The sequence below is a fragment of the Saccopteryx bilineata genome, chromosome 1 (assembly GCF_036850765.1).
Source record: "Saccopteryx bilineata isolate mSacBil1 chromosome 1, mSacBil1_pri_phased_curated, whole genome shotgun sequence".
Lineage (NCBI taxonomy): Eukaryota > Metazoa > Chordata > Mammalia > Chiroptera > Emballonuridae > Saccopteryx > Saccopteryx bilineata.
Window position 1 is genome coordinate 103262339 of NC_089490.1, and position 26391 is coordinate 103288729.

A 26391-nucleotide genomic window follows, 5' to 3' on the forward strand; every position below is an offset into this window, starting at 1 on the left:
CGGCAGGCCTGCGCCTCTCCTTTCTTGATTGCTGTTGTTTAGTCCGGTCCTTCTGCAGGCTCCCTGTGGCCGGCCCAGATCAAACTGGGGCACTGGTACTGTGTGCAGTGGTGACTTGTGGGCCACGCCACTTATTGTGAGGTTCCGTCCTCTTGGCTTAGAAAGAGCCACTTGTGGGAAAAATGTGAAAAATCCTAGATCCAGACAAAAATAAAACTCCAGGGATCCCACAAAATACTTATAATACAAACACCTTTTCTTTGGTATTTAATTGTCGAGCAGAAAGTAATGCTAAGAGAGATCACCTTCATTAACAGCCTCTTCCTGTTTCCCGGAGGAGCAGCTGCTTCTCACATGCTCTGCACTGATTCCCAGTTCTGGGCATCCGTGGGAAATTCTCTGCCCTTTGGTCACGGGGTATGCTCTCAGTACGGGGACATAGAATGTTCTTCAGCAGAAGTTTCTTTCACAAACTTTCCCGTCAGACTGTTCTCTAATTCTGAATATCTAAAGCCAGGTATAAAAAAAACCCCTCAAAACCAGAGCTCTGAACATTTTGGATGAGTGTTAGTGGGAAGCTAATCCAGGCCTATGTACTTCCAGAAACAACTCTGAAACGGTTTTCCAGTGAACAGGGGTTCATCTTATTAAAGGAAATGTTGCCAAAACAGGGTACTTTGGTTTCATCAACATTCAGAAAGTTTGTACTCCGAGGGCAGGATGATGTCGCAGACACGGTGGTGCCCTCGCTGTCTGGGAAAAGCAACGTCTCATTTGCTGAGCACTAACCTCACCTTAGGCTCTAAGGGACATGCTTGCCACTCACAAGCTTGTCTCATCTCACCCTCACAGCAACCCTAGGCATATAAGGTAGTGTGGTCCAATTTCCCAGAGAAGGGCAACAGGCTCAGTGCCATAAATGCTTTGTCCTTGCCACCTGGACCCTCATTTCACCAGTGCTCTGTCTGTCACAAACCTCTGCCATGTCCTGGAAGTCTATAAAATACCATTTAGGGCCTTCTCTCACATCAGACACCAAAAGGCAGTGGTTCTTAGACCTCTTGATGCTACCGTTGATGCTTTTCCTGCTTCGTCCTACTTGTCAGAGCAGTAAGGTAGCTGCCTGGAGTTTAGTGCAGCCAGGGGTGCTGGGAAGTAACTTCTCTCTGTGATACATGAGCTTGAACACTTCCATTACTTTTTCATTTCTAGAAAATGAAGTGCCGGCCCCGGCCCCAGCCCCACCCCCAGAAGGTAAGTGAAAACGCTACCTTACACATTGGGGCTGCAAATCCAGAATGTCTCCCCCAGCGTCATCTGGCCTTCAGGAAAGCTGTGAGCTTGAATCTAACTCCTCTGGAGAAGTTTGAATCTAACTCCTCTGGAGAAGTTTGACGCCCACAGTTGTGATAGGTTTATAATAAGAAGAATACATTGTGTTTATTTAACCCTCTCATGTTGATCTAATTTGAATGACACATCATATACCTATAAAATCCTTCAAAGAATGACAAAGTAGTAGTCATGCCCATGTTTTAGTGTTGTGGAGACTGGGTCCCCAAAGAGCCTTGCTCTTTCTCACATATAGCTAAGAGCAAACAGAATGCACACCTTTCTTGTGAGAGTGGGGAGCGGGCCCCACCCTGGAAGATCAGTGTCCCCTTCTAGACTTGAGTCATGCCACTATCAAGCACCTCCAGAAGCTACTTGGGGAGTTTCTAAGAAAATGTGGTGTCTCCTGAGGCTCAACATCAGAACCAATGTCTCCAGTTCTCAGTACCGTGTTGTCCACTAGGTGGCAACCAGAAAACAAGGAGTGAAGAGATCCAGTGAAATTTGGCAGGTAGAGGTAATGCCCAGTGGTAAACAACAGGTGAAGCCTGCTTTCCCACCTACATAGACCTAAGGGAGCGGACAGGACTGAAAGGATGACCAGCCCAAGTGGAATGCTAAACTCCCCGGATCTCCAGGATCAGTTGTCTGCCCCCCACCAAATGGCCCTCCAGATGGGGGCAACCAAAACTATGTGCCTTTCCCCATGAAGACACCGAAGTGCCCTTTCTCATCACTCTTCCTTCTTGAACAGGGTGAGAAGTGGGCCCTTGGTGAAGAATTATTCACAAAAACTCATAGATATAGAGAAAAAACTGATGCTGGACAGAGATAAAGGGATTTGGGGGCCTGGCTGACAAAGGTGAAGGGATTGAGAAGTACAGATTGGCCCTGGCCGGTTAGCTCAGCGGTAGAGCGTCGGCCTGGCATGCAGGGGACCCGGGTTCAATTCCCGGCCAATGCACATAGGAGAAGCGCCCATTTGCTTCTCCACCCCCCTCCTCCTTCCTCTCTGTCTCTTTCTTCCCCTCCCGCAGCCAAGGCTCCATTGGAGCAAAGATGGCCCGGGCGCTGGGGATGGCTCCTTGGCCTCTGCCCCAGGCGCTAGAGTGGCTCTGGTCGCGACAGAGCGACGCCCCGGAGGGGCAGAGCATCGCCCCCTGGTGGGCAGAGCTTCGCCCCTGGTGGGCGTGCAGGGTGGATCCCAGTCGGGCGCATGCGAGAGTCTGTCTGACTGTCTCTCCCCGTTTCCAGCTTCAGAAAAATACAAAAAAAAAAAAAAAAGAGAACTACAGATTGGTAGTTACAAAACAATCATGAGGTTATAAAGTGCAGCACTATTATTATATAGTCAATAATATTCTAATAACTATATATGTTGCCAAGTAGGTACTGGAAATATCGGGGCAGGGGGCACTTGGTAAAGTATATGATTACCTAGCCATCGTGCTGTACACCTAAAACTAATACAAATTAATATTGAATGTAAGCTGTAGTTGAAAAAAAATTTCAGAGAATTATTCATGTTATTTACCATGTGCACAACTCTGCCCTAATAACCCTTCAGGATACAGAGCTATCTAGCAGATACTCCTTGATAACTAGGTACAAACAAATTGTACCAGATGTGGTGGAGAACTCAAAGTAGAAAATATTTCCTTGTATGCAGTTTGCTTAACAACCAACTAGAAAATAAAATGCAGACCAGAAAACAATTCAGTAAAATACAACCACTATGTTGAAGCATGAGGTAAAACTCTAAGAACTTCACAAGGCAGTGTGTGATTTAATGCATATTACTTGAACTGACCCTGAAGACAAGGGGTGGCAGGTCATTGTAGACCCCAGTCCCACTTAGCTGAAGCAGGAATTGAATAAAGCCTCTTTCTGAATGGAAATTTATAAGGGGATTATGAAGCTCTTCCACCACGGAGATAATTTTCAGAATGGCAGTTTGAGAAATCTAACTGTTCACAGGATCCCCTTTGTCCAGCTTAGAACACCAGATCACACGCTTGAAACCCTTAAGTAGTAGAGAAGAATAAAGATGTGTGTCAAAAATGAATGAAACCGGCTCAGAGCCACATGAGTTTAAACCCTGTTAAAATATGTTTATTTTCCTTTCAACCAGGGTAAATGTGTGACATTCTTCTTTGGAACTACTTTTTTGATAGGATTTCTTCTTGCATATACAGACTTATTTTTGCCAATATTTTGTACACTGAGGATCTGCAGGCCATTACAGACATAACCTTCTCTTCTTCAGACCAGTAGCTATTGCTGGCCACTACAAAGCTTCCCTTATTATGCCCTATTTCATATTCATCGCACAATACTGACTTCCTGTTGCTCAAGCAAGTCTTAATACAGACACTTTTAACTGAGTTTATTAGGTAAACTATTAGATAACTATAATTCAGATCTGTAGTCAGTCAAAAGAGAGAAAGAATTCATGCTTGAAACAATTCTTTTCTTACATATACCCCAAGTCAGACACCATTTGCAGGTGTCTAAACTAATATGATTCTGAACAAAAAAAAATGCAAACTGGATGATCTCAACTGATGTTACTGTTATCATATTGCACTAATTGCCACTCACCCCAACCCAGAAGGTTAATATGTGCACCAAATATTTTCTTTGAAATAATTGTACCATTAGAGATTTTATACCCTGGCTATATTATGTTATATCTTAATAGTATTATAATATTAGTTAGAAGTGAGAACTGTTAGAGCCTCTACATGGATCAAACTTCCTTAAAAAGTCAGTCAGTCCCTGGCTGGGGTCTACGAGGAAGTCACATTGTATAAGTACCATCACTAACCAACTGACCATTGGAACATGACCCACAGTTTATACTCATTTCCAGGACTCCAGCAGGTTCTACCAAGAAAATCCATATTGTATGTTTCTACATATACTTGTTCAAAAGTAATCAGATTAATTGCATTTATAAAAAGTTTAATGTGACTCTTTATTATAAACCCCAAATTCATCATTCATGCCCAGCATAATAAATGAGTATGTAGTATCATCTATGATCTGAACTGTTTTCTTTTTTTCTTTTTTTTTCTTTTTTGTATTTTTCTGAAGCTGGAAACGGGGAGAGACAGTCAGACAGACTCCCACATGCGCCTGAACGGGATCCACCCAGCACGCCTACCAGGGGCGACGCTCTGCCCACCAGGGGGCGATGCTCTGCCCTTCCGGGGGGGGGGGGGTCGCTCTGCTGCGACCAGAGCCACTCTAGCGCCTGGGGCAGAGGCCAAGGAGCCATCCCCAGCGCCCGGGCCATCCTTGCTCCAATGGAGCCTCGGCTGCGGGAGGGGAAGAGAAAGACAGAGAGGAAGGGGGGGAGTGGAGAAGCAAATGGGCGCTTCTCCTATGTGCCCTGGCCGGGAATCGAACCCGGGTCTGACGCTCTACCGCTGAGCCAACCAGCCAGGGCCTGAACTGTTTTCATTTATCCCCCTCTCATTGCCTATCACACAATAAAATGCTTTCCTCAAGACCCTTTAAAAAATGTTCTTGTGCTTTTCATACAGAACCAAATAAAGAGAAAGACGCGGGAAACGCACCACCAAAAGGTAAGTGAAGGGAAGGGGAACGAGGCTGAACTAGAATCAGAAGGAGGTCAGTAATGATTGCCAGGGTGGCTCCATGGAATTTCTCTGCATTATCTTTTATCAGTGTGGTTAAATGTTCCTTGTTTTCATCTTCTCTGCACAAATACATTAGCATAATGGCAAATGGTGCTTTGATCAGTTTTTGTTATACACATTTCTAAAAGAAAAATGATAATGATTTAAAAAAAAATCACAAGCATTTGTTGAGATGCCAGCAAATTAATTGGTAGTTTTCAATTTTCAATGTACATGTGAAGGAAAAGGGGTGTGTGATCTTCTTGGGATTACACCAATTTGGAAAATTATCTTGATTGCCCACATATTTCTTTAATGGAATATTTTCATGTTACTGTGTAAACTGTTGCAGGTTTCACTAGTAATTTTGAAGGTTAGCATCTCATTTTGTAGCACTATACCCATATAGATTTATATAATGATTTATGTAAATGGACAAGACAACCTTAAGCAGACATCATGCTGCCCCTTATTGATTTGGAAACTCCTTTATGTCTGCAAGATTATTCTGTTTTTGCTTTGTTTGTAGATAGTCTAATTTTAAACAATGAATAATCTTTATTACATGGATCCAGGATATACTAATTCTTTTATGTCCCCATAGAGGAAGTCACTGTCAGTTCTGACCATCTGTCTTAAGCTAAGAAATATTAGTTTTCTAAAAATGAAAATTTTCACAGAGGCAGATTTGACAATTCTGCTTTATGTGTTTGTATCACCATTTATGTGTTCATTTTTAAAATTTGTATAATGAATAACATAATTTATATTTTGGGATAACCGATTATTTCCTGACTATAAGAAGACCTTTTTCTTTATTTCTGGACACCATTCCAAAGTATGTTAAGTATCTTTTTTCTTATTATGTCATATTTCATTAGTTAATTCCTATGATATTATTATCTTCTATATATCAGTAAAATAATTTTTTTCTTTTTTTCAGTACATTGGACCACTTTTCTTCAGCTAACTTGAACTTAACACTCTCATAAATGAACACACAATGTTGTTAGTACACTCACTTTGTCCTTGACCTTAAGTGGCTCCCTGAGTACTAATCCTGGATGCATGAGACACAATCTGGAGGTTAGTTGCTTATGGAATGCAGACAATGCAAACTCCTAGAACTCCTTCTATGGGAGGGGTTCAAAGATGTTCGGACATCTGGCTGAAGTTATTGTAACATTATTCTCTACAAAGCCAATGGCATACACCTCTGTTTCCAAATTTGGAAAGGTGTTTGGGCCAGGTTGTAAGGCTCAACCAACAGAGCAGATGATGTAATCCCAGAGGGCAAATTGTCAAAGCTTAAACAAAGCCTGTGCCTGATGTTAATATAAAAAATCATCCAATTATATTTGTGTGTTTGAGAAAATACCTTTCTGTATATTAAAGTCAGTCAACCAACCAACCAAAATTCTTCTCTATGCAGAACACAGTTTGATGAAAGAGCCAGGCCAGATAACTAGGTAGGGAATCCTGAAATTAGTAGCATTTTTTCCTTGACATTTGCAAAAATTAAGCAAGGCCATCGTCACATCCATTCACATGCCCAAGTACATAAACTGCCATGTATCTATTTTCTCTACGTGCCTAGGAGGAAAATCAATTTAGGATAGAAGGTGACATCCCTAATTAAAGAAGGTAGGTAAATGGAAGTTGTTCTTAAATATACAAACTTTTCAACTATTACCAACTTTTAAAGACAGAAAAATTCCAAGGAAAATACTTAAGCAAAAAGTAGACACAATAAATGTTGCTATTGTATGGCTGTGGTTGAGAAAGAAGACATGCGTGAGCATAAGCAAGATTAACAGATGCTACAGACCTTTTCACCAGCATTGACTAGAACATCTTTCCCTGCCCTTCACCTTCCCCCAATCCTCAGTCCACCTAATTGATTTTAACCATTCAGCTTGGGTTTCACTCCTTTATATGATTTTCCCCTGACTTCTGTCTCTCCTTCCTCCTTCTGATTTCTCTTGGACCTATTGCCTCTGTTGTTTAATTACTCTTTTCTTCACTTCATTATATATTAATGGTTCACTTCTTTCTCTAACAGGTTGTAAGCTTTTTGACAGCCCCCTGTCTTAACACGTCTTTGGGTCTCTCATCTCATTTTTTCTAGTGTCTGGCAGAGAACAAAAGGCAATTTCCTAATAAATACCTGTAGAATGAATGAACAATTAAATTTTCTTGTTGGCTTAGCAACTGATCACACAGACAGTAGTAATCTATAGATTTTATTCCCGTTTGCTGGGCAGGAGAATGAACATCTCATGTATACTCTTAATAATGAGGTTCAGAATGAGACAATGACACTGTGCGTTGAGTGCTCATCCTCAGAACAGGTAGATGATGTCAGACCAACTCACTCAACGCTTTGGAAATGGTCATGACTGGATTTTAGTACATTTTCACTCTTTAATTAGTCCCCTATCTAATTAGTTGAAATATATTCAGTTAATAGCTCCAAGACTGTCACTGTTAAGAACATTATTCATAGCAACACAGCCTTAATATCATTCCCAGTTTGCCTGAATCATTCTGCAACAACCTAGAAATATTCTGAAAAGTTCTGTGTAGCCACAGAATGTTGTTTGGTTCTGATATCAATATTACAAGTAGTGCCTGTGGGTAGATTTGTCAACTTTTCATGTTTATCAAGATTTCGTGTCTGGGAAACAGATGATTTTCCAAGGTGGGGTTTTACTATGTGTTGATTTGCTTATTTGTTTGTTTGTCTCTGGACTTGTTCATCCAGCTATCCTCTTTTTTAATACTGTACTGCCTAATTTGCCCTGGAATCAAAACAGTAGAGACTACAATAAAAAAAAATGTGTTTAACTGAACAGCAATACCAGAACTTACATGTGCAAATTGCTTTTAGATCATGATGGGAGGACCTGACCAAGTGGTGGCACAATAGATAGCGTGTCGAACTGGGATGCAGGGAACCCAGGTTCAAAACTCCGAGGTTGCAGGCTTGAGTGCGGACTAATCGGGCTTGAGCACAGACTCACCAGCTTGAGCACAGGGTCACTGGCTTGACCATAGGATATAGACATGACCCTGTGGTCACTAGCTTGAGCCCAAAGGTTGCTGGCTTGAAGCCCAAGGTCACTGGCTTGAGCCCAAGGTCTCTGGCTTGAGCAAGGGGTTACTCGCTCTGCTATAACTCCCTGGTCAAGGCACATATGAGAAAGCAATCAATGAACAACTGAGGTGCCGCAACAAAGAATTAATGCTTCTCATCTGTCTCCCTTTCTGTCTGTCTATCCCTATCTGTATATCTCTGTAAAAAAAAAAAAAAAGATTATGATGGGAGGCCATGTCCTTATAAAAATAAAGCTACCATAACTTAAAATTCATCTAGAAAAATGGCAGGTGGCAAATCAATAAATGCAAAGTGCATATTCTTTTTTTGCTATCCTCAGAGGAGCCAGGGAACTATCTTTTATTCTTTCATTTCTTCAGCAAGTATTCAGAGGCAGCAGCTATGCAGCTGACTTTAGGAAGCTTTAGAGAAGAGAACGACCATCACCAGAATACAGTGGATTTCGGCTTGGAAAGCAGACAGTTGTCATGGAGGGCCATGTGTAGTGAATAATGTTGGTGCTCCAATGGGATCATACTTTTTTATGGTCAACTAACATTGTATGTGTGAACATAGAAGAACAGCGAGATTGACTCTCTTCTGTGCCTCAACAATGGTCCCCATGGGAAGTTGCAAAACTGGCCCTGTGGATGGTTGCAAATGTGCCAGCAACACTAGAGTCAGAGACTAGCTTGACAGTCAATACTCATTTTAATGCCTAAATTCTTATATATTTTTTTTAATTTTTATTTTTGCATCTTATTAATGTATAATTTCTATATATTTTTTGATAAGCCCAATTGGGTTAGTTACTGCTTGTTTTTATTTTTTTTCTTGAAAAGTAACTGCTTTTGATAATCATGGCAAGAGAAGTAAAAACTTTCTTTTCCCAAGCATTAAGTTAACATACCATACAATCTATTGCAAATGAACTCTGTGCTTATGAAAGTCTTACATTACTTGAGATGAAGCATCTTTCTTTTGGCATGAATGTGGTTGGCAAAGGAAGAAGTAAATCAGCAGAAGTTCCAGAAAATGTATCTTAAATAATATAATTTTTTTGTTTAAAAAATGATTAAACATTTTTTTCTTCATTTAGGTTCCTTTATACCTGCAGTAACATTATTTCATGCTTCTTACTAGCATGCTAACATATTTTGTGAAATTTTACCTTTAGGTATCAGACAACCATCTACCAAAATGTCTCTGTGCTTTATCTGTGTATTCTAATTACATATTTCTTTGTAATAAATTTTGTTAAAAATTAATATCACTGTACTTTTCAATTCTGAGACAAAACCATTAAGATAAAATATTCATTTAATAGATTTGGGGGAGAAAAAGCTTTTTATTAAACATATTTATTCTAGGATAAATCTTGATTTCATAAGCAGCAAAATATGAAGGCATGTGTCTTCTCATTAAGAAACTGCAATAAATTAATCAAATGCCTTAACACATGATGAACTAGTGTTAGCTGTTGATGGTCTTGTTTTCCATGTGTGGTTGTTGCTGTTTTTATTTTTGGTCATGTATGCCAACAACTACTAAAACTGATTACTCTGCTTGAGGAATTCATAAATCTGTCTAAATCAAGTCAGGTGTTTAACTGTGGCTTGTTTATAGTCACATATTTTTTTAATTTTATATGCTTTTTGGTCTTTATTCTAAATTCTCAATAATCCCAAGTCTGTTTTACATGAAAATTAATTTAGAAAATCAATTTAAAATAACCACATGTAGAAGTTATTTTATGGTTAAGACAGTGTGGAGAATTATACGAATGAAAACATTCTATTATCTCTGGAGGTCTCTCCCTCAAATTTCAAATTTCATGTGTGTCCCCCTAAAACCCCAACCTTGTAATATGAGACCAAGTTCTTTCTCTCTGTTGCAGGAATTCTTCTTTGAGAACTCCAGTTGTTTAAAGAATCATTTTTACGGTTTTACAAATGCCATTTTCCCATGACTTGAAGACAAATAAAATTCTGCTTTGGTAAATGTGCCTTCTTTGTAGCTAGGAGAGCTAGCTCTGCTGCTCTGGGTCCATGTCTTCATGTATGCTGTATTCTAAAGGGTGAAAAATGGATATGTACCTTTTCATTGTCATTGAAGTCACTTTTAAACAGAAAAAAGAAGTTATGATGTACATAGTTTATTTTTTTGTTTTGTTTTCTTTGAAAATGTTCTTTGTATGATACCATGCCTTTCATGTGTATGTTGTTGACTTAGACACAACCCAAAGATTTGGGTATTCAATTTCTCATCTAGCAGTAGAACCTTTTACATGGTAAAGGAAAAACAACAAAACCTTTCATTCTCATCCAATTTAACCAAATTCAACCAGGCAACTTTTCAAGAATTTCAGGTCAAGATCCCAACATATTAATTACATTTGTTAATCTAAAAGGGATGCCAGGATCAAAGTGACTTTTTAAAAAAGGAAAACAGTAGCCCTGGCTGGTTGGCTCAGTGGTAGAGCATCGGCCTGGCGTGCAGGAATCCCAGTTCGATTCCCAGCCAGGACACACAGGAGAAGTGCCCATCTGCTTCTCCACCCCTCCCCCTCTCCTTCCTCTTTGTCTCTCTCTTCCCCTCCCACAGCCGAGGCTCCATTGGAGCAAAGTTGGCCTGGGCGCTGAGGATGGCTCCTTGGCCTCTGCCTCAGGCACTAGAATGGCTCTGGTCACAACAGAGCAATGCCCCAGATGGGCAGAGCATCACCCCCTGGTGGGCATGCCGGGTGGATCCCAGTCGGGAGCATGCAGGAGTCTGTCTGACTGCCTCCCGTTTCCAACTTCAGAAAAATACAAAAAAAATAAAAATAAAAAAAGGGAAACAGTAAACTTGTCCATTATATTTTCTAGCACTTTAGTAAATTTGGGGGTATATGTACAAGAAAAACATATTGCCAATTAAGAAGGAATTGCTGTTTGGAAGTAATTTTGATCATCTCAGTCATTTTATGACACTTTGAAGCACTGATTTAATATGTGGCGCTTTAATAATTTAAAATAATTTGCTGGTCCCTTTAAATAGTCTTCACATTTAGTGGACATTAAAACTGCTCATTCATCAAATTTTTGCTTACCTCTTCATTTTAGTTTTATGGAAGCATGTGAATGCTCTTCTGAGTCATTTAGCAATCTAAACAATAAACGTAGTGATTCGTTACACACTGCACACAAAGCAAGCAAACAACCACAAAACCTGCACTAAATTAAGTGTTCATTTGACTCAACATGGTTCTAGTTTCTAGTTTATATGTAATAAAGGAAATTTCTCTCTAGAATTTTTACAGGTCTTTAAAGCAAGAATCTTTACATATTTCAGAAAGTAGAAGTCTTTAAATAAGATACAAGAATAAAATACTAATATTGAATTAAATTCATGACAAATAATATTTTAAATGGCAAAATATTTCATGTTTTGTTATATAAAATTTTCATTATCCAATAGTCTTCCAAAATATAGAATTCTGCTAGTAGCTCAGAAATACCTCTACTTCCTCAAACGCACGATTTTGTGGAATATTAATGATATTCCAGAAGAAAAGGACTCAAAAGTGAATTAAGTTTGGGAAATGTTAACGGCTTTCTCTAAAGGTATCATTTTTTGTCTCCGCACTTGTGCTAGAGCATATTATCACACTGAGGCTTCGAGATGTGTCTCAATGAAAGCATACACACAATGCAATAAAATACAAGTACTTAACTTTATCTAGCCTAACATTCTCTAGGCTTCTTTGACTATAGAAAGTTTCCTTTGAAGAATCCTGAATCTCACAGTATCCAGTGAGTCACTTGTAGGGTTCTAAAGATATAACATTAAGATTCTCTCTATATTTCCCTAGTTATTTTGTAAAAAGTAATAAAAACATACCTTTGGTTGATAGTCTTGGAAAAGAAATTTCAGGCTAATTATATTTGTTGTAAATATTCTAATAAATTACACAAAATGTGCTATTTTATATTTTAAGGAATTCTTTAAAGAACTTTTTAATGTGCATGTGTTTGCTCCATCCTAGTTTATATCATCATATATATTTGTATTTTGTAATCCACAATTATTCTAGTATTTTAATTAAAAAGATTGTTATCATTTATTCTAACACTTCATGCTTCGAGATGAGAGGGACAGAGGTTCAGATAACAACAAATGTTATTTAAGCATCTAATATGTAAAGACATTTTAAAATTCAGGCATTTTAGGAAAAAAGAATATAGTGCCTCTGCACATTAACACTCAAAAGCATATTTTGAATTTTACAAATGTGCATAGGTAAATATTTTTAAAATTATACAGCATTGGCCAACACCAACATAGTCTTGGGGAAATGCTTATAACTTTATAAAGTTTCTAAAATAATTATTGGTGCACCAAGTAAGTATGACAAATTGATTTATATTAGATAATGTTGACTTTTGTTTCTTAAACGTAGAAGGGAAATTAATCGTGAGGTTTTGGGGATGGAGGGAATAAGTTCTCAAACAGACATATACGCTTTTATGTCTGTGTCCAGATGATCATAGGGATTATGCCTATTATTGACTTTAGTTACCCCTCCACTGTGGATTTCATCAAGGTTCAAATTTTTAGCATAATTTTTTTTTCTTAACTTACACTCATACAACGCTTGCATCAAGTTCTGATTTTTAATTTATCCTTTCATTTGGCTTACGCTACTTTCTCACCTTTTGTTTATTTTTTTTTCTTTTGCCTAAAATCCTCCACTTGAACCTCTCAGGTACCAAGTCTTCTAAGGTTTGCTCATCAGTTGAAAGTGTTTTGTGTAGTTTCTCCTCTTCTTTTTCAGATTTCTCTTTTCTCAGGATACTCGGGATGAAGTCCTTTTCTCCTTGACTTTGTATGCCTATTTCTTGTTTCAGATGAAGAGGAAGCCTCTCCGTCTATTGCCCTACCTCCAGGTTAGGATGATCGCGAACCCTACTCCCCCCCCCACTTTGTAGCTGATTGTTAATTGACAGTAAAGGAAAAGAAAAGGCACAGCAACCTGATGAGACAAGGTGCAGAGCAGGGGCACCAGGTTCTGCCGGTGCCAGAGCCAAGGGGGAAAACATTGGCTTGAATGGCAATTTTTTTGTTTTACACGAGAACATTTTTAAAGACGAGTCTTCCTTTGTGAATAAAATAAGACTCGTAAATCTTGGCTATACATTTTAGGTGCAAAAATGTTTGTCTTCATTTGCATCTGTGTACCCTTTCCACCTGTTCTTAAGATATTTGGATTTTTTATCTTGTTATTGTCTTTCTAAATAAACGTGTTTTTAGAGATGCTTTCATAGCTGAAGCTCCGCTGATTGTCCATCCAAGCCAACTTCTAGTTTTTCTCCCCATCATAAGAAGAGGGTTTGGGGGATTCAAGGAGGTTGAAGTCAGCCTTTGCTTTGCATCCACAGCCCCTGGCATCATCCAAATCACACTTTTCTTTCAGGTTTGGGTAGTCGGGCCCTGGAAAGAAAAGATTCAGGTGAGCAGATGCCTGGAGCAAGGCATCCCAACCCCACCTTAATGTAATCACTAATGGCCTCATTTCTTGAAGCTGTATAGATTCTAATCTTCGTTTCATTTGGTTTGTAGCTCTGATAGCCATCTTTCATTACATGTCTTCTTACAAGAAAACTAATGTATTGAGAAGCAATTAATTTTGCATGATGCACACACACACACAAATTCAGGAGTCTAGCTGCATATCGCACAGGTTTGTTTGTTTTATCATAACTATCATTTTTAACATTTGACAAACATATAGAGATTAAGAAACTTTTAAACTCTCCATTTACAGGGTGCTAAAGTTAGATAATTATTCACATTTTTACAGAACTTTACATAGAGTTGATAAACCACTTACAAATGCAACCTGTCAGCTGGACTACAATTCATTCATTCAACAAACTTGTGTTGAAGGCCTACTATGATCTTACTATGGGCCTCTTATGGGCCAGGCTTAAGTATAAAAATGAACAAAACAGTAAATATTCTTGCCCTTATGTTTTAAATATGAATAGCCTCTTTCCATATTATTATTAATATTACAGGCACACACAATATAATATTGTAACATCAACTTGGTTATTTAAAAAATCATGTAATCATGTGACTACATTGCATAACTTCATTGGTCTCCTATGGATAGAAATACTAAGCATGATTGCTACATGACAACTAAAATAACTAAATCTACATTTCCTTCTTTTCGAGAAACATTAACAGGCAGAGTTGGCAACTCATGCATTTTTTTTCCAGTTATTTAAGCAGCTGAAACTGAACTCTGAATTCAGCTTTTGGAAACAGAGGGAATATCTACAGTTCTCTCTCCTACCCTCCTCATGGGAGCTGACTGAGGATTAATCCAAGTTAAGCACCTGGAGTGCAAACTAGAAAATTCAAAATCAACTTCATTTCCAGGTTCTTTCTCTTCAAAGGAAAGCCTTAAAGAGTTCTTTTTTCTTTCTTTCTGTTTTTCTGAGACTTTTCCCCCCTTTCAGGACACTCCTAACTATCCTTGAAACTTGTAACTGCAGGTCATGATCTGTTACTTAATTGTCAAACTGTGGCCATGTCTAGACGATTCTAATAAAATTGTCTAATCATACAAAAGCAAGGAATTTAGAAATACCAGGCCAGACTTGGTTGTCTGACTCTCTCAACTGACCTGCAAACTGCCCCATTCAATTCTGTGTGGTATAGATATAGTCTTACAGTCAGGCACCTGTAAAAATACTGACAGTACTGTTTTAATATAGTTCCTACCATTATTTATTGGTTAGGGGTCAGGCAAGATGAAAAAATAAAGAAACCATGGCTTCCAATAAAGACAGAGTAACAACCTACCTGAAAAATTTTACTATTTCTAAAAATTAGGAAATGTTCCTTTTTCCCATTATGGAAGAGACATCCCTGTAAGAAGGGAATCTGTCACTCCCTCCTGATGGCTGCAAGGGGGTGATGGAGAGAAAGAACAATGTGACATTTGCCCAGGTTGATTAGACAAAGTTTCAGCGTTGATGAGCATGACCAACCCAGGTAAGTTCGCTTATGACAAACCTGGCCCCGAGTGACCCTTTCCCTTCTTTCTGCTCATTAGAGTGGTCTCTCGGCGAATCACCTGCCACAGAAGATCAAGAAAAGCAGAATGCTAATTCTCAGCTGTCCACCCTTTTTGTGGAAAAGCCTCAAACAGGAAGAGTAAAAGTTGGTGAGTGCCAAGCATCAAATCCTGCTTTAAAAAAAAAATGCAGGTGAAATTCACATAACATAAAATTAACCATTGTAAAGTGAACAACCAGTGGCTATTATTACAATCAATGTGCAATCACTACCTCTATCTAGTTCCAAAACATTTCCTTCACCGCAAACAGAAACCCAGTACTCCCATTAAGCTGGTACTGAACGTTTTCCTTCCCCCTCAGTCCCTGGGAACCACTAATCTGCTTTGCTAGTGTAAAATTCCCCTATTCTGAATATCTTATGTAAATGGAATTACACAATATGTAAACTTTTATGTCTGGCTCTTTTTACTCAGCATATTGTTTTTGAGGTCCATCATGCTATAGCATGAATCAGTACTTCCTTTCCTTTTTCTGGCTGAATAATATTCCATTGTATGTCTATACTGAACCCTGCTCTTATAGCCTGAAAAGGTGAGAGCAGTTTTAATTTCAGTACCTTTAGCATGTAGGAGTCCAGAGCCTAAAGCCTGGATCCAGGTTGGATACAAATCAGTTTCTTCATCTATCAAATAGGGATGATACCAAATATTATGCACATGAGCTGACTGTATTCTTTCAGGTCAAGAATGTAGAAGCACACTGCATGTGGATGGAAATGTTTGCTCCCCTCATGTTTCCAGAAGATACCAAAACACTGGACTGGCCATGCGGCTAGAGTGTTCGTGTGCTTAGGGTCTAACTCTGTCGATTCAAACATATAGGCCAGTTTATTTCAAAAAGATCAGTTTTATTTAATTGTATTCCTATCATTCCAGACTTCCTATCACTTACTTAATAAAAGATTTGAAAAAAATGTATACACTGTACATATATATATGATATAATATATATATATTGGTGGGGTTTTCCCATTTTTATTTCATATGTAATATAAAACCAAAGAAAAATTATTTCTACTCATTAACCCATTGCTCATATTTTGTTCCATAAAAAACCTGAAAAGCAGAACAAGTCAGAGTATCTTGAGAACTTCTAGGTTACTCATAACAAAATTACTTCATTGCCCAATTCCAGGGGCACAGGTCACACCATAGTTTATGCAGGGCAGCTCTGTGTAATTCCTTCCACTTGAGAGCAAAACAAAACAAAGGACAATTTTAAACCACGGTGTGAGTCACTTGTGCTTTTTCTAGGTGAAAATATCACCTTTATAGCCAAAGTCAAGGCTGAAGATCTCCTTAGAAAACCCAGCATCAAATGGTTTAAGGGGAAATGGATGGACCTGGCCAGCAAAGCCGGGAAGCACCTGCAGCTGAAGGAAAGCTTCGAGAGGCAGTCTCGGGTATGGCCCTGAACTCCAGCGCGGGGACGTGACCGCTCTTTCCTTCTCTGCGGGCGAGATGTCGTTTCGCAGTTGAGCTTTGAGATTTCAGTCCCAGAAAATTCTCTGGAGTTACTATTCCTGGGGTCTACACTTGGCATGCTTGCCCTGCTGTGCCCACGGGCTGCGGAGCACACTGACCCCCTTCTCTATTGAGAGCATCGCCCTGGAATCCTCAGATACAGATATGTCTTTAAGCCAGTGCGAAAGAATTTGGGAAATAACTGAAATGTGGCGGCGTCTTCCTTCTGGCAAGGCAGGACTGAAACGTGTCCGGACGCTTCTCATTGCAGGTGTACACATTCGAGATGCAGATCATCAAGGCCAAAGAGAACTACGCAGGAAACTACAGGTGTGAGGTCACTTATAAGGATAAGTTTGACAGCTGTTCATTCGATCTTGAAGTACATGGTAAGAGAACCTTCTTGTCTGGAAAAAATGTGATTAAAAAAAAGGGGGGATATGAAGAGATGGAGGAGAAAGCCATTTAATAGACTGAGATTTTGAAAGCAAAGTTTCCTTTAAAACAGTGTGTGTTCCTCAGCAAGCCTACTTAATAATAGTTATGAGGCAATTTGTAAGTGCCATGTTATCTATATTTCTTCAATCTCTTAAATGATGCCATTTTCTCTGCTGCTACTGAATGCACCCATTTCATTGGGTCTACTTACTCCCACTCAGGGTTGAGGATACATTAATATGGTGCAAGAATGTTAGGATACCCAAGTGGAAGGGAGGATTTCTCTCATAAAGACTAACATCAGATATGGGCATTCTCTATCCACATGTTCTGTGTACTGCCCAGAATGAGTTGAATAGGGATAAATGTTAATGTGTACATGTAAATTTGGTGGGGGAACTTCTACAAGTAAACAAAGGGAAAGCTCACTTGACAGCAAAGATCATAAATTTAAGATGAATTTAAAATGCAATGTAGCTACAAAACACAAAGCTGGCATAACTTAAAACTGGGCCATTAGAAGTGGCAGAGAATCTAGATTTAGAAAATGATACCACTCTCTGCAACATGTTAGCTGTTTCACATGTGGAGTGATGTCTTTGACCATTGGCACTGTATGTCCACTGGGATCCCTTCTGCAGTAGAGTAACCAGGAAGATGGAGAATCCAGAAACCACCCCTTCTTCGGTGTGGGTGAAGGAGGTCAGGCATACGTGACTCGTTGTAAATAGGGGTAGGGCTGTCACACAGCAGGACAAGGCCATTCTCCATGTACTCAAGAAGTGTTTAGGCAGGTTAGAATCAAAAGAGGGAAATTATGAGGTGAGTTTTTTCTTACCTTCCATTGAGCTCTTTCACTAAAGCTCTGTAGACACAACAGAAGGTTGTGAGATTCTCATTCTGAGAGATGTCAAGAAGAGGTTGATGATCGTGGGTGGAGGTGCTGTTGAGATTTCTGTATGAAGTGGGACTCTGGTCCTGTGTAGCAGTTCTTCAACCTGGCCGGCTTCTCTGGGAGTCACCTGAAGGGCTTTTTAAGAATTTTGATTTCCCAGTGCCCATCTTTGATCTTTTGAGTCAAAATCTCCAGCAGAAAGATCAAGAAGCTGAGATTTCTTTTTTTTTTAATTCTTCAGGAGAGTCTAATGGGCAAGCAGATGGGATGGCAATGGGTTAAGGTAACTCCTGAAGTCTTTTTTCTGACTCTGTGTGAGGGAGGATAAGTTATGATGTCTCAGAAGCTCAGTCATCCAGGAAGAGAGCCATCCCCCTTTACTCAGCCTTCCTTTCTTCTGAAGAATCCCCACAGCCTGGAAAGGAACTGAACATAAAACTGCCTTCTTAATGGTATTTACTTCATTATTTCCTCTCCTTTTGCAGAATCTACCGGGACAACTCCAAACATTGACATCAGATCCGCTTTCAAGAGAAGGTAACTTCAGAAGGGGACTCTCGGTAGCTTTTGTATAACACAAAAGTAGAGGATTTTCGAAACATGCTTTCTCTTCCTCCACCCTCTATCATTCCAAATGAGAACGTGGGGGTTTTTTTTTTTTGTTTATTTGTTTACTGTAGTTAAACATACCATATATTCAAAAGTTAGTGTTCTAGAAAAGTCCTGGCCTGAAGGCCAAATCAAGTATATATTGATCATTCCTAAGAATATTCTTGTTATAGCAAAGCTCCCACTTGGGTAGGCTTCAGTTGCCTTCTGAAAACACACTTGCAATCTATTCATACGCAGCTTCTTCCTTTTTGCATTATTTCCCTCCAAATAGCCAAAAAAGATAGATATGTGAAGATAAGCATCTTAGAGCCAGTTAAATAATAGGAGAAAACTAATATTGCATTTCATATAGAAATCACTTACGGAGCTATTGAACCATACGCCCAGAAAGTGACAATTAAGTAGTTACTTACTGAAGTTAGCACTATTTAAACATTGGATTATCCTAAGTGAAAGACAACTGAGTCCGCTGGAATAAAACCACTGTAAAAAGGAAAATATAATTACCTACTTGACTTACTTTGTGGCTGCCGAGGCCGAAAAATCAGGGGGTAAAAAAATAAAAAGAAAATTTTTTTCTAGTCTATAAGTGTAACTAGCCCGTAACAGCCATTATTTTACTCGCTGTACTTAATGCTTCCAGAATATAAGCTCCTTGCAGAGAGCAGAGGTTTTCTTCTTTGTACAACTGAATGCACATACCATTTTGTTGAATAAGGAAAGTCATCCCAAATTATTATAAAACAAAGGCTATTTTGCTGATAAAAGACATATGTCCCTCTTAAATTATGAATAAATGAAAATTTTGATTGCTTTGAAAAGATATTTATTGTTACTTGATCAGTTGATGATATTTTTTGTTTTAAGTCATAACTTTCAAATCCCGTTGGTTTCCTTCCACCTTCCCATGTCCGGCAAATGCAGAGTATGAAACTACCGTGTGTGTTCAAGTATAATTTAGGAGAGGGAGACATCATTTACCCAATTTTGTGTTTTAAAGGACTAGAAATGTATTTACTTCAAAAGGTCTCCAAATACCTGCTATTAAAGAAAATTTGAAAACACATTATTTGAATTCAATTTGTATGATTTACGTGTTATACACACTGTTTTTAATCCCGCAGACTCTTTCCTTAGAAACCATAACTAACACTTGTAAAGAGCAGGAAACAAAATCTTCATTAAAAAATTAAACATGTAAGTAAATACATAGTGGCATTTAAGTGTCAGTTCCAGAGCTTCTATTTAGAGTTTATAAGAAATCAAAGGTGGCTGCATGCCTGATTTAAGATGCATTTCTCTATAGGAAAGCACTTTAAACAATTCCTAGATGTCTCATCAACAATTTGAAAGCAAATTTTTGAAAAATCCATTTTAAAAGGAAAAGCTATTAACAAGAAAATGAAAAGCTTATAATTATTTCCCTTTGAAACAGAAAGGAATGCATCTTTTCCCAAGCTCTGCTCTAGCTTCATTTTTATGTTATGTTAGTATCACATTATCTGAGTCATCTATTGGTGGACACAAAGAAGTTACCTTTGAATATAAGCTTTGCTCTTATATGTTTGACACTGGTACACTTTGTCCTCCAAGCCAATCTCTGTTTGACTTGAGTGACAAAAATCAGCAAAAGTTCTTTGCTTTTTACACAGGTATGTTTCTAGATCCCCCATCTTGCAAAAAAACAAAGTACTTTGTGTTGTTTGGCTTAAGTGCATTTGTGTTACTCCATTTTAACACAAATCTAAGCCTTTTTATATATGCAATCTACAAAAATGTGTCTTCTGAAATCCTAGTGTAACACAAGCTCTTCTTGTTTACTTTTCCACAAGTACATACTCCAAAAATTTTAAATATCCCTTGTGTGAAAAGAAATTGTTTGTGTTGATTTAGTCCCATGACTTGTGTGCTGATACAAAATTGCATATACATTATATGTAGAGTGTTTGGGGCAAACTGTTGTGTATGTGTCTCAGCATTAAACCCAGATTTGCTTTTCTTTTGTTAATGACAGTGGAGAAGGTCAAGAGGATGCAGGGGAACTTGACTTTAGTGGTCTCCTGAAACGTAGGTGAGAACAAAATGATGGAGTGAGGCGCTGTGGCCTGGAAATCTTTTAGCTATCCACTCAGAGAAGTCAAGTTTAAAGTAGATGCGTTTCAAAGAATCTGTTTCTTAAAATATGTTTTACTTATAGACTATAACAAAGACGACTAAGAAAGAGAAACAACCGCAGACTAATCTGTTTAAGATTTAGCTGATGCTTTTAACTGTTTTTCTTAAATATTTTATGAGTCTTTGTGTATTTTCTTGGTTGGAGATGAAGAGACTGAAAACTGAGACAGAAGACTTACATACTTAAAAACCTCTAATTTTTCTATTTCTCTCATTTCAGTCATAATTCCCTGTGATGACTGAATAAAGCGTCCCTTCTCCTGCCTTTGATATTTGACAGAAAAATCAATTTCACAATTTTGACAGAAGTCTCTGCATATATATATATATATAATATATTTTAAAGGCATATCTACTTTAATATAGCATTTATGATTTACTGTATTTCATTAAATCTAAGAGACCATTCATTTTAAGACATACCTGTATTTTACAAATCACTGTGGGCAATAAAAAATTGCTCCAAATAGTTTATTATGACAAACTATGGTTTATAAGATATATCTTTCTCAGAGATGTTTAAAATGTAAAAAAAAAAAATGTACATTTTAGAAGAGGTAAAATATAGTAGTAAAATGGAAATAAGTATTTAGTGTTATCACTCACACTTTTAACATTGTTCTCTCTTGCAATAAAATTTCTATAATTTCACAAATATTTAGCACATAACCATTTTGTAGATTTATGTTTATATAGTTATGTGTATATATAATCATATAATAGGCAATATTTTATGTTATATATAAAGTTTAAGATATCCAGATATTTAGTGCAGAAACAAGAAAAGAAATTGATTTTTACTAGGATTATGTTTATCTAATAAATTTGTGAATAAATAGTAAAACTACATTCTAAATTGATATATAATATTGATATCAGTTTTTATTTAACTTTTACAGTTCACTTTTTATTTGTTTTAGTGCTCACTGCAGTTATTAAAGGAACATAAGTATAAATATGATTGGCTACAAATTACAAGTAAAAATAACTAGGTTTGTGGTCATTCTCAGTTTAATTTGATGCCTTTATTCAAGTTCTAATGAATGAAAAATTCACCCCAGCTTTAAACATTAAGCTTGAAAGCATAAATATTAATAGGTATAATTTAGTAATTACCAATGGATATTAACCAATTAATAGACCTTGGCAGTATCAAATCATCTTTTCCTCATCCTACAAGTGAGAAACTAGGGACCAGAAATGTTGAGTTACTTATCTCAAGTCACACAACTAGTTAGAAGCAGAGCAGAGACCTGATTCCAAGTTTCCCTTTCCTGAGTCAACCGCTTCCTATGACTCCATGTAAGAAATACTACTCGGGATCGATCTCAGATATTGATGCTTTAGTTTACAACACAAATTGACAATTTATGAAGATAAAAAAGTTTTTTCCCCTTGCAATTATTTACTCAACCTGGAAAATACTAAATGGTGTCTTTGTATAGACTACAATGCTACAGGTGATATGAGGACAAGAAATCAGGGTCTTCCGGTCCCTGGCACACAGACAGCAATTTACTAATTACATGACTTTATTCAAATTATATGTCCTCTCTAAGAATTGGTTTCCATACCTGTAAATATGGAGAATAAAAGCTACTTAATGGAATTTATTGTGAGGATTAACTATAAAAAGCATGGCTTATAATAGATATTGATTTTTGTTTTCACCAAAAATGTGACATTTTCTCTTGAAGAGTTTGTATTTGTAAAGAAACAAAATACACACATATGAATCAATCAATCAATCAATCAAAATATTATACAGTAGATTATTAAATGCCATACTCTGGTTGAAAGAGTTAAAGAAAGAAAGAACAGACTAGTTCTACCATTAGTTCGTAAAGTAAAAGAAATCATCTAATTAACAGTGACAATGACTAAAGAAAAAAATTACTATAAAACATAGGGAGCTAACATGTCTCCAGTTCTCATTTTCTTTACATCCCCTAATTATGATTTTGACTCATAACTAGATTGTTGTTAAGATAAGACTATATTCATTTAATATACTATACTAATCCACTAATATGTCTTTTAAAATCGTTGTGTTTTCTTACTAATTTTGAATTGCATATGTTTTCATTGTGGTAATGACACGTGGTTACCATTTCTACTTCTCTAAGAGTCTGGCAAAATCCTTATCTGAATAAACAGCATTAAAACCAACATCTCCACACAACAAAAGATATCCCTGACCTGAACAAAGCCAGTGTATTCCAAAAGAGACATTAACTAAATCAGAGTAAATATTTTGGGAAACATCTTGTTGTGGGATTTGACCTATATAAATACTTGAAAGTTTTATTCTACATAAAATTTTTATAACTGCTTTATACTTCACTAGGATTGTCAAGTTATAGAAATTTTGATGTAGATGAAGGTGCTGTGAATGTTATATAGGTTGATCCCAGTGCTTGGAACAGACTCAGGAGTATGCATAAAATTTTGAATTTTTCTCCCAACTGTAAATTAATGTAGTCGTGCAGATAGGGCCATCTGCAGCCAGAGATGTTAAGAAAAGAAATGTTCTGGATGAGTTAAGGAAATGCCACAGGTGGGAGCCTCGATCCCACATTCTAGTACAATATAAGGAATACTTCAATGTTTCAATTTGGGATTCAATTAAGTGCTAGAGAGTAAAGGAAGGATTAATAGGCAAGAGATCATTGGTGTTTGATAAAATTAAGAATGTAGTAGAGTGAGGTACTTTTTGGTGTTTTATTGAAGAAAATGGTGAGGATGATCAGTTTTATCAATCTGCCAACAAAACTTTAAAAATCACACTGAAAATGATTTTTATTACTGGCTTCCAGCATATAAATATTCACCTCATGGATCTAGGTATGCCTCAGTGTTTGACTTGTGCCTCTTTTTAGCTATTGTAATCTTGTTTGATATCTTTACTTTTTTTAATTTAAATTTTTTTAAATTTATTTATTTTGTATTTTTCTGAAGCTAGAAATGGGGAGAGACAGTCAGACAGACTCCCACATGCGCCCGACCAGGATCCACCCGGCACGCACACCAGGGGCGACGCTCTGCCCACCAGGGGGCGATGCTCTGCCCCTCCGGAACGTCACTCTGTTGTGACCATAGCCACTCTAGTGCCTGGGGCAGAGGCCAAGGAGCCATCCCCAGCACCCAGGCCATCTTTGCCCCAATGGACCCTCGGCTGTGGGAGGGGAAGAGAGAGACAGAGAGGAAGGAGAGGGGGAGGGGTGAAGAAGCAGATGGGCGCTTCTCCTATGTGCCCTGGCCGGGAATCAAACCCGGGACTTCTGCACGCCAGGCCGACACTCTACCACTGAGCCAACCGGCCAGGGCCCCTACAAAATATTTAAAAGTCATATTTGAAATTTAAACTACTTTCAGGCAGTAGATTTAGTAGATCTGGCAAATTATTACCAATATTCCAACTTCTGTACAATTTTCTCAAGCATTTCAATTTCCCCATATTAATAGAGGGTATTGTTATTTCAGTGAGATGAAAATAATACTGTCTAGGGTTTTTAAGAGGCACATTTTTTAATGGTGTTGTCAAGTCCTTCCCACAAAGGTTACTGATGGACCGGTGACCTCTCATTTCCTTCTAGTTTCCAGGTTAGCCTCAGCATCCTCTGCCAATGGGCATAAAGACTTACATGAGAATGGAAATTAGCCATTCAGAAGTCATCCTTGCCTAACCTCACCTAACTCTATGTTACTATTTATAGTCTCCTCCCTTTCCCATGATTACAACCCAGCATTTCCTCAAGACCTGAAATAGGTGTAATTCATGTGACAATGCAAACATATATAATTCATCATTTGCTAACATGATAGCATGAATCTGTTTTCACACTGATGTTTAAGATGTGTTGACCAGTTTTCCTGGAAACCCATATCCAAACCAGCATTATCCACAGTAAGTAGTCACTGTAACATTTCCACATTAATCTGATAAAAAGTCAAGTAAGCTTAAACAAAATCAGGATTATTTAGCCAGTGAATAAAATCAATAAGTTATATTTTGCATTTTCATTATAGATCCTAAAGAGTATTTATCCTTGAGTCTTTGTTTCATTTTTTGGTTTTAAAATAGGGGCAGACAAGTGTACTTTAAATCTTACACTTTTTATTTGTATATGTTCTTTATGTGTTCTATATGTTCTTTAGTCAGTGATCAAAATTTGTGGTCATAATTTTGATAATTACATTAATGGTACTATTCCCTTGTTCATATAAGCCTTAGTCATTAGCTTTGAAGGTTAGCATTTATATCCTTATGACTCATATCAAACCTGCTTCCTAAAAAGTTCAAGACAATACTTTACAATGAAAAATGAAGATTTTTTGGCCTCATTCTCCTTTTCCCCTGACAATTTAGAAAAACATTTTTTTCTTTTAAAAAGCATATGTACCTACAGAAATCATATGAAAAACAAACCAACCAAACAACCCTTTGTGGCAGTTTCAAATATATTTTGCATTAAAAAAAAAATTGTTAACGTACACATTTACTAATATGGTAATAAATATGCTATTTGCAAAATCCAAAGGTATGTGTACTGTCTGCATATATATATGTGTGTGTGTGTGTATGTATATATATATATGTAGGGTGAGTACACCAATGTAGGTAGAAAGAAAACTTTATTTCCAGAGACCAATATTTATAACTTCTAGTTCTTAATCTACTTTTCAAATTTTTTCCAGTACCTATATCCTAGAAGATGAAACTGATTTTAAGTTCCTCAAAATTTCACCTTCTAGACTTTCAAGTTGAAAAAATATATATCTTCAGGCTATTTTTTGATAGCCTCCTTTCCCCCCTACTGTTGTGCTTTTCACTAGGAAAACGAGTCTTAATATAAGTGCATATGTCTGGTCTTTAACTATCTGGAAACTTCGCTGAGCCCTCAAGCAAAGACACTACACTTCCTCCTCAAGCTTAAGTAATCAGGCACTAAACACAGCTTTCAACACTGAACCGAAAAACCCGTACCATACCACGACCTTCCTGGTCTTTAAGGGCCAGTGGGCAGCTACTAAACTAGGCAATGGTTCTCCCCGGTTAGGGAGGTGAAGCAGCAGGAGGAAGAACCCGAGATAGACGTGTGGGACCTGCTAAAAAATGCGAACCCCAACGAGTACGAAAAGATCGCCTTCCAGTACGGCATCACCGACCTGCGCGGCATGCTCAAGAGGCTGAAGCGCATGCGCAGGGTGGAGAAGAAAAGCGCAGGTGAGCCCGCCGGGGGTGTGGCCGCGGTCCAGAGACCGTGAAATGTGTAATGGTGAAACCCCTGCGGGTGGGTGATTCTTCCTCTGTCCCCTGGGTTTAGGGAGGGACAGGAAGGGGTGCGATTTGCAGGAGTTACGCTTCTCTTGGTTACCTTTGTCTTCAAGTGGAATAGTTCACTGACCCGCACAGCACTGGTTACGCAGGTAGCAACAAGCTGCTGAAAGTTTAAGGTAACAGAAAAATTACATCGAAGTATGTACTACCCCGTTGTCAATGGCAATTTCTCAGTGGCCTCTTTCTCTAGCCTGCATATCTCCCTGGGATTCTTGACTCTGGGTTAGCCAGAATAGATTCGATGCCTCTTTGTTTTACCAC

General features: G+C 38.0%; 1 protein-coding gene across 8 annotated transcripts in view; it reads left to right on the top strand.

The window, feature by feature from the left end:
- The window catches only part of MYBPC1 (myosin binding protein C1), a 91561-nt gene that overhangs the window by 16170 nt on the left and 49000 nt on the right, over window positions 1–26391 (top strand). For 5 of the 8 annotated variants that reach the window (XM_066262733.1, XM_066262706.1, XM_066262724.1 and 2 more), the window contains exons 2-11: window positions 1213–1254; window positions 4881–4922; window positions 12963–13001; window positions 13529–13564; window positions 15182–15292; window positions 16460–16608; window positions 16941–17058; window positions 18488–18539; window positions 20629–20685; window positions 25850–26016. In XM_066262733.1, the coding sequence (XP_066118830.1) occupies window positions 1213–1254; window positions 4881–4922; window positions 12963–13001; window positions 13529–13564; window positions 15182–15292; window positions 16460–16608; window positions 16941–17058; window positions 18488–18539; window positions 20629–20685; window positions 25850–26016 (813 nt within the window). The remainder of the gene's footprint in view (window positions 1–1212; window positions 1255–4880; window positions 4923–12962; window positions 13002–13528; window positions 13565–15181; window positions 15293–16459; window positions 16609–16940; window positions 17059–18487; window positions 18540–20628; window positions 20686–25849; window positions 26017–26391) is intronic. The other 3 variants (XM_066262753.1, XM_066262764.1, XM_066262747.1) reach the window with 2 other exon arrangements.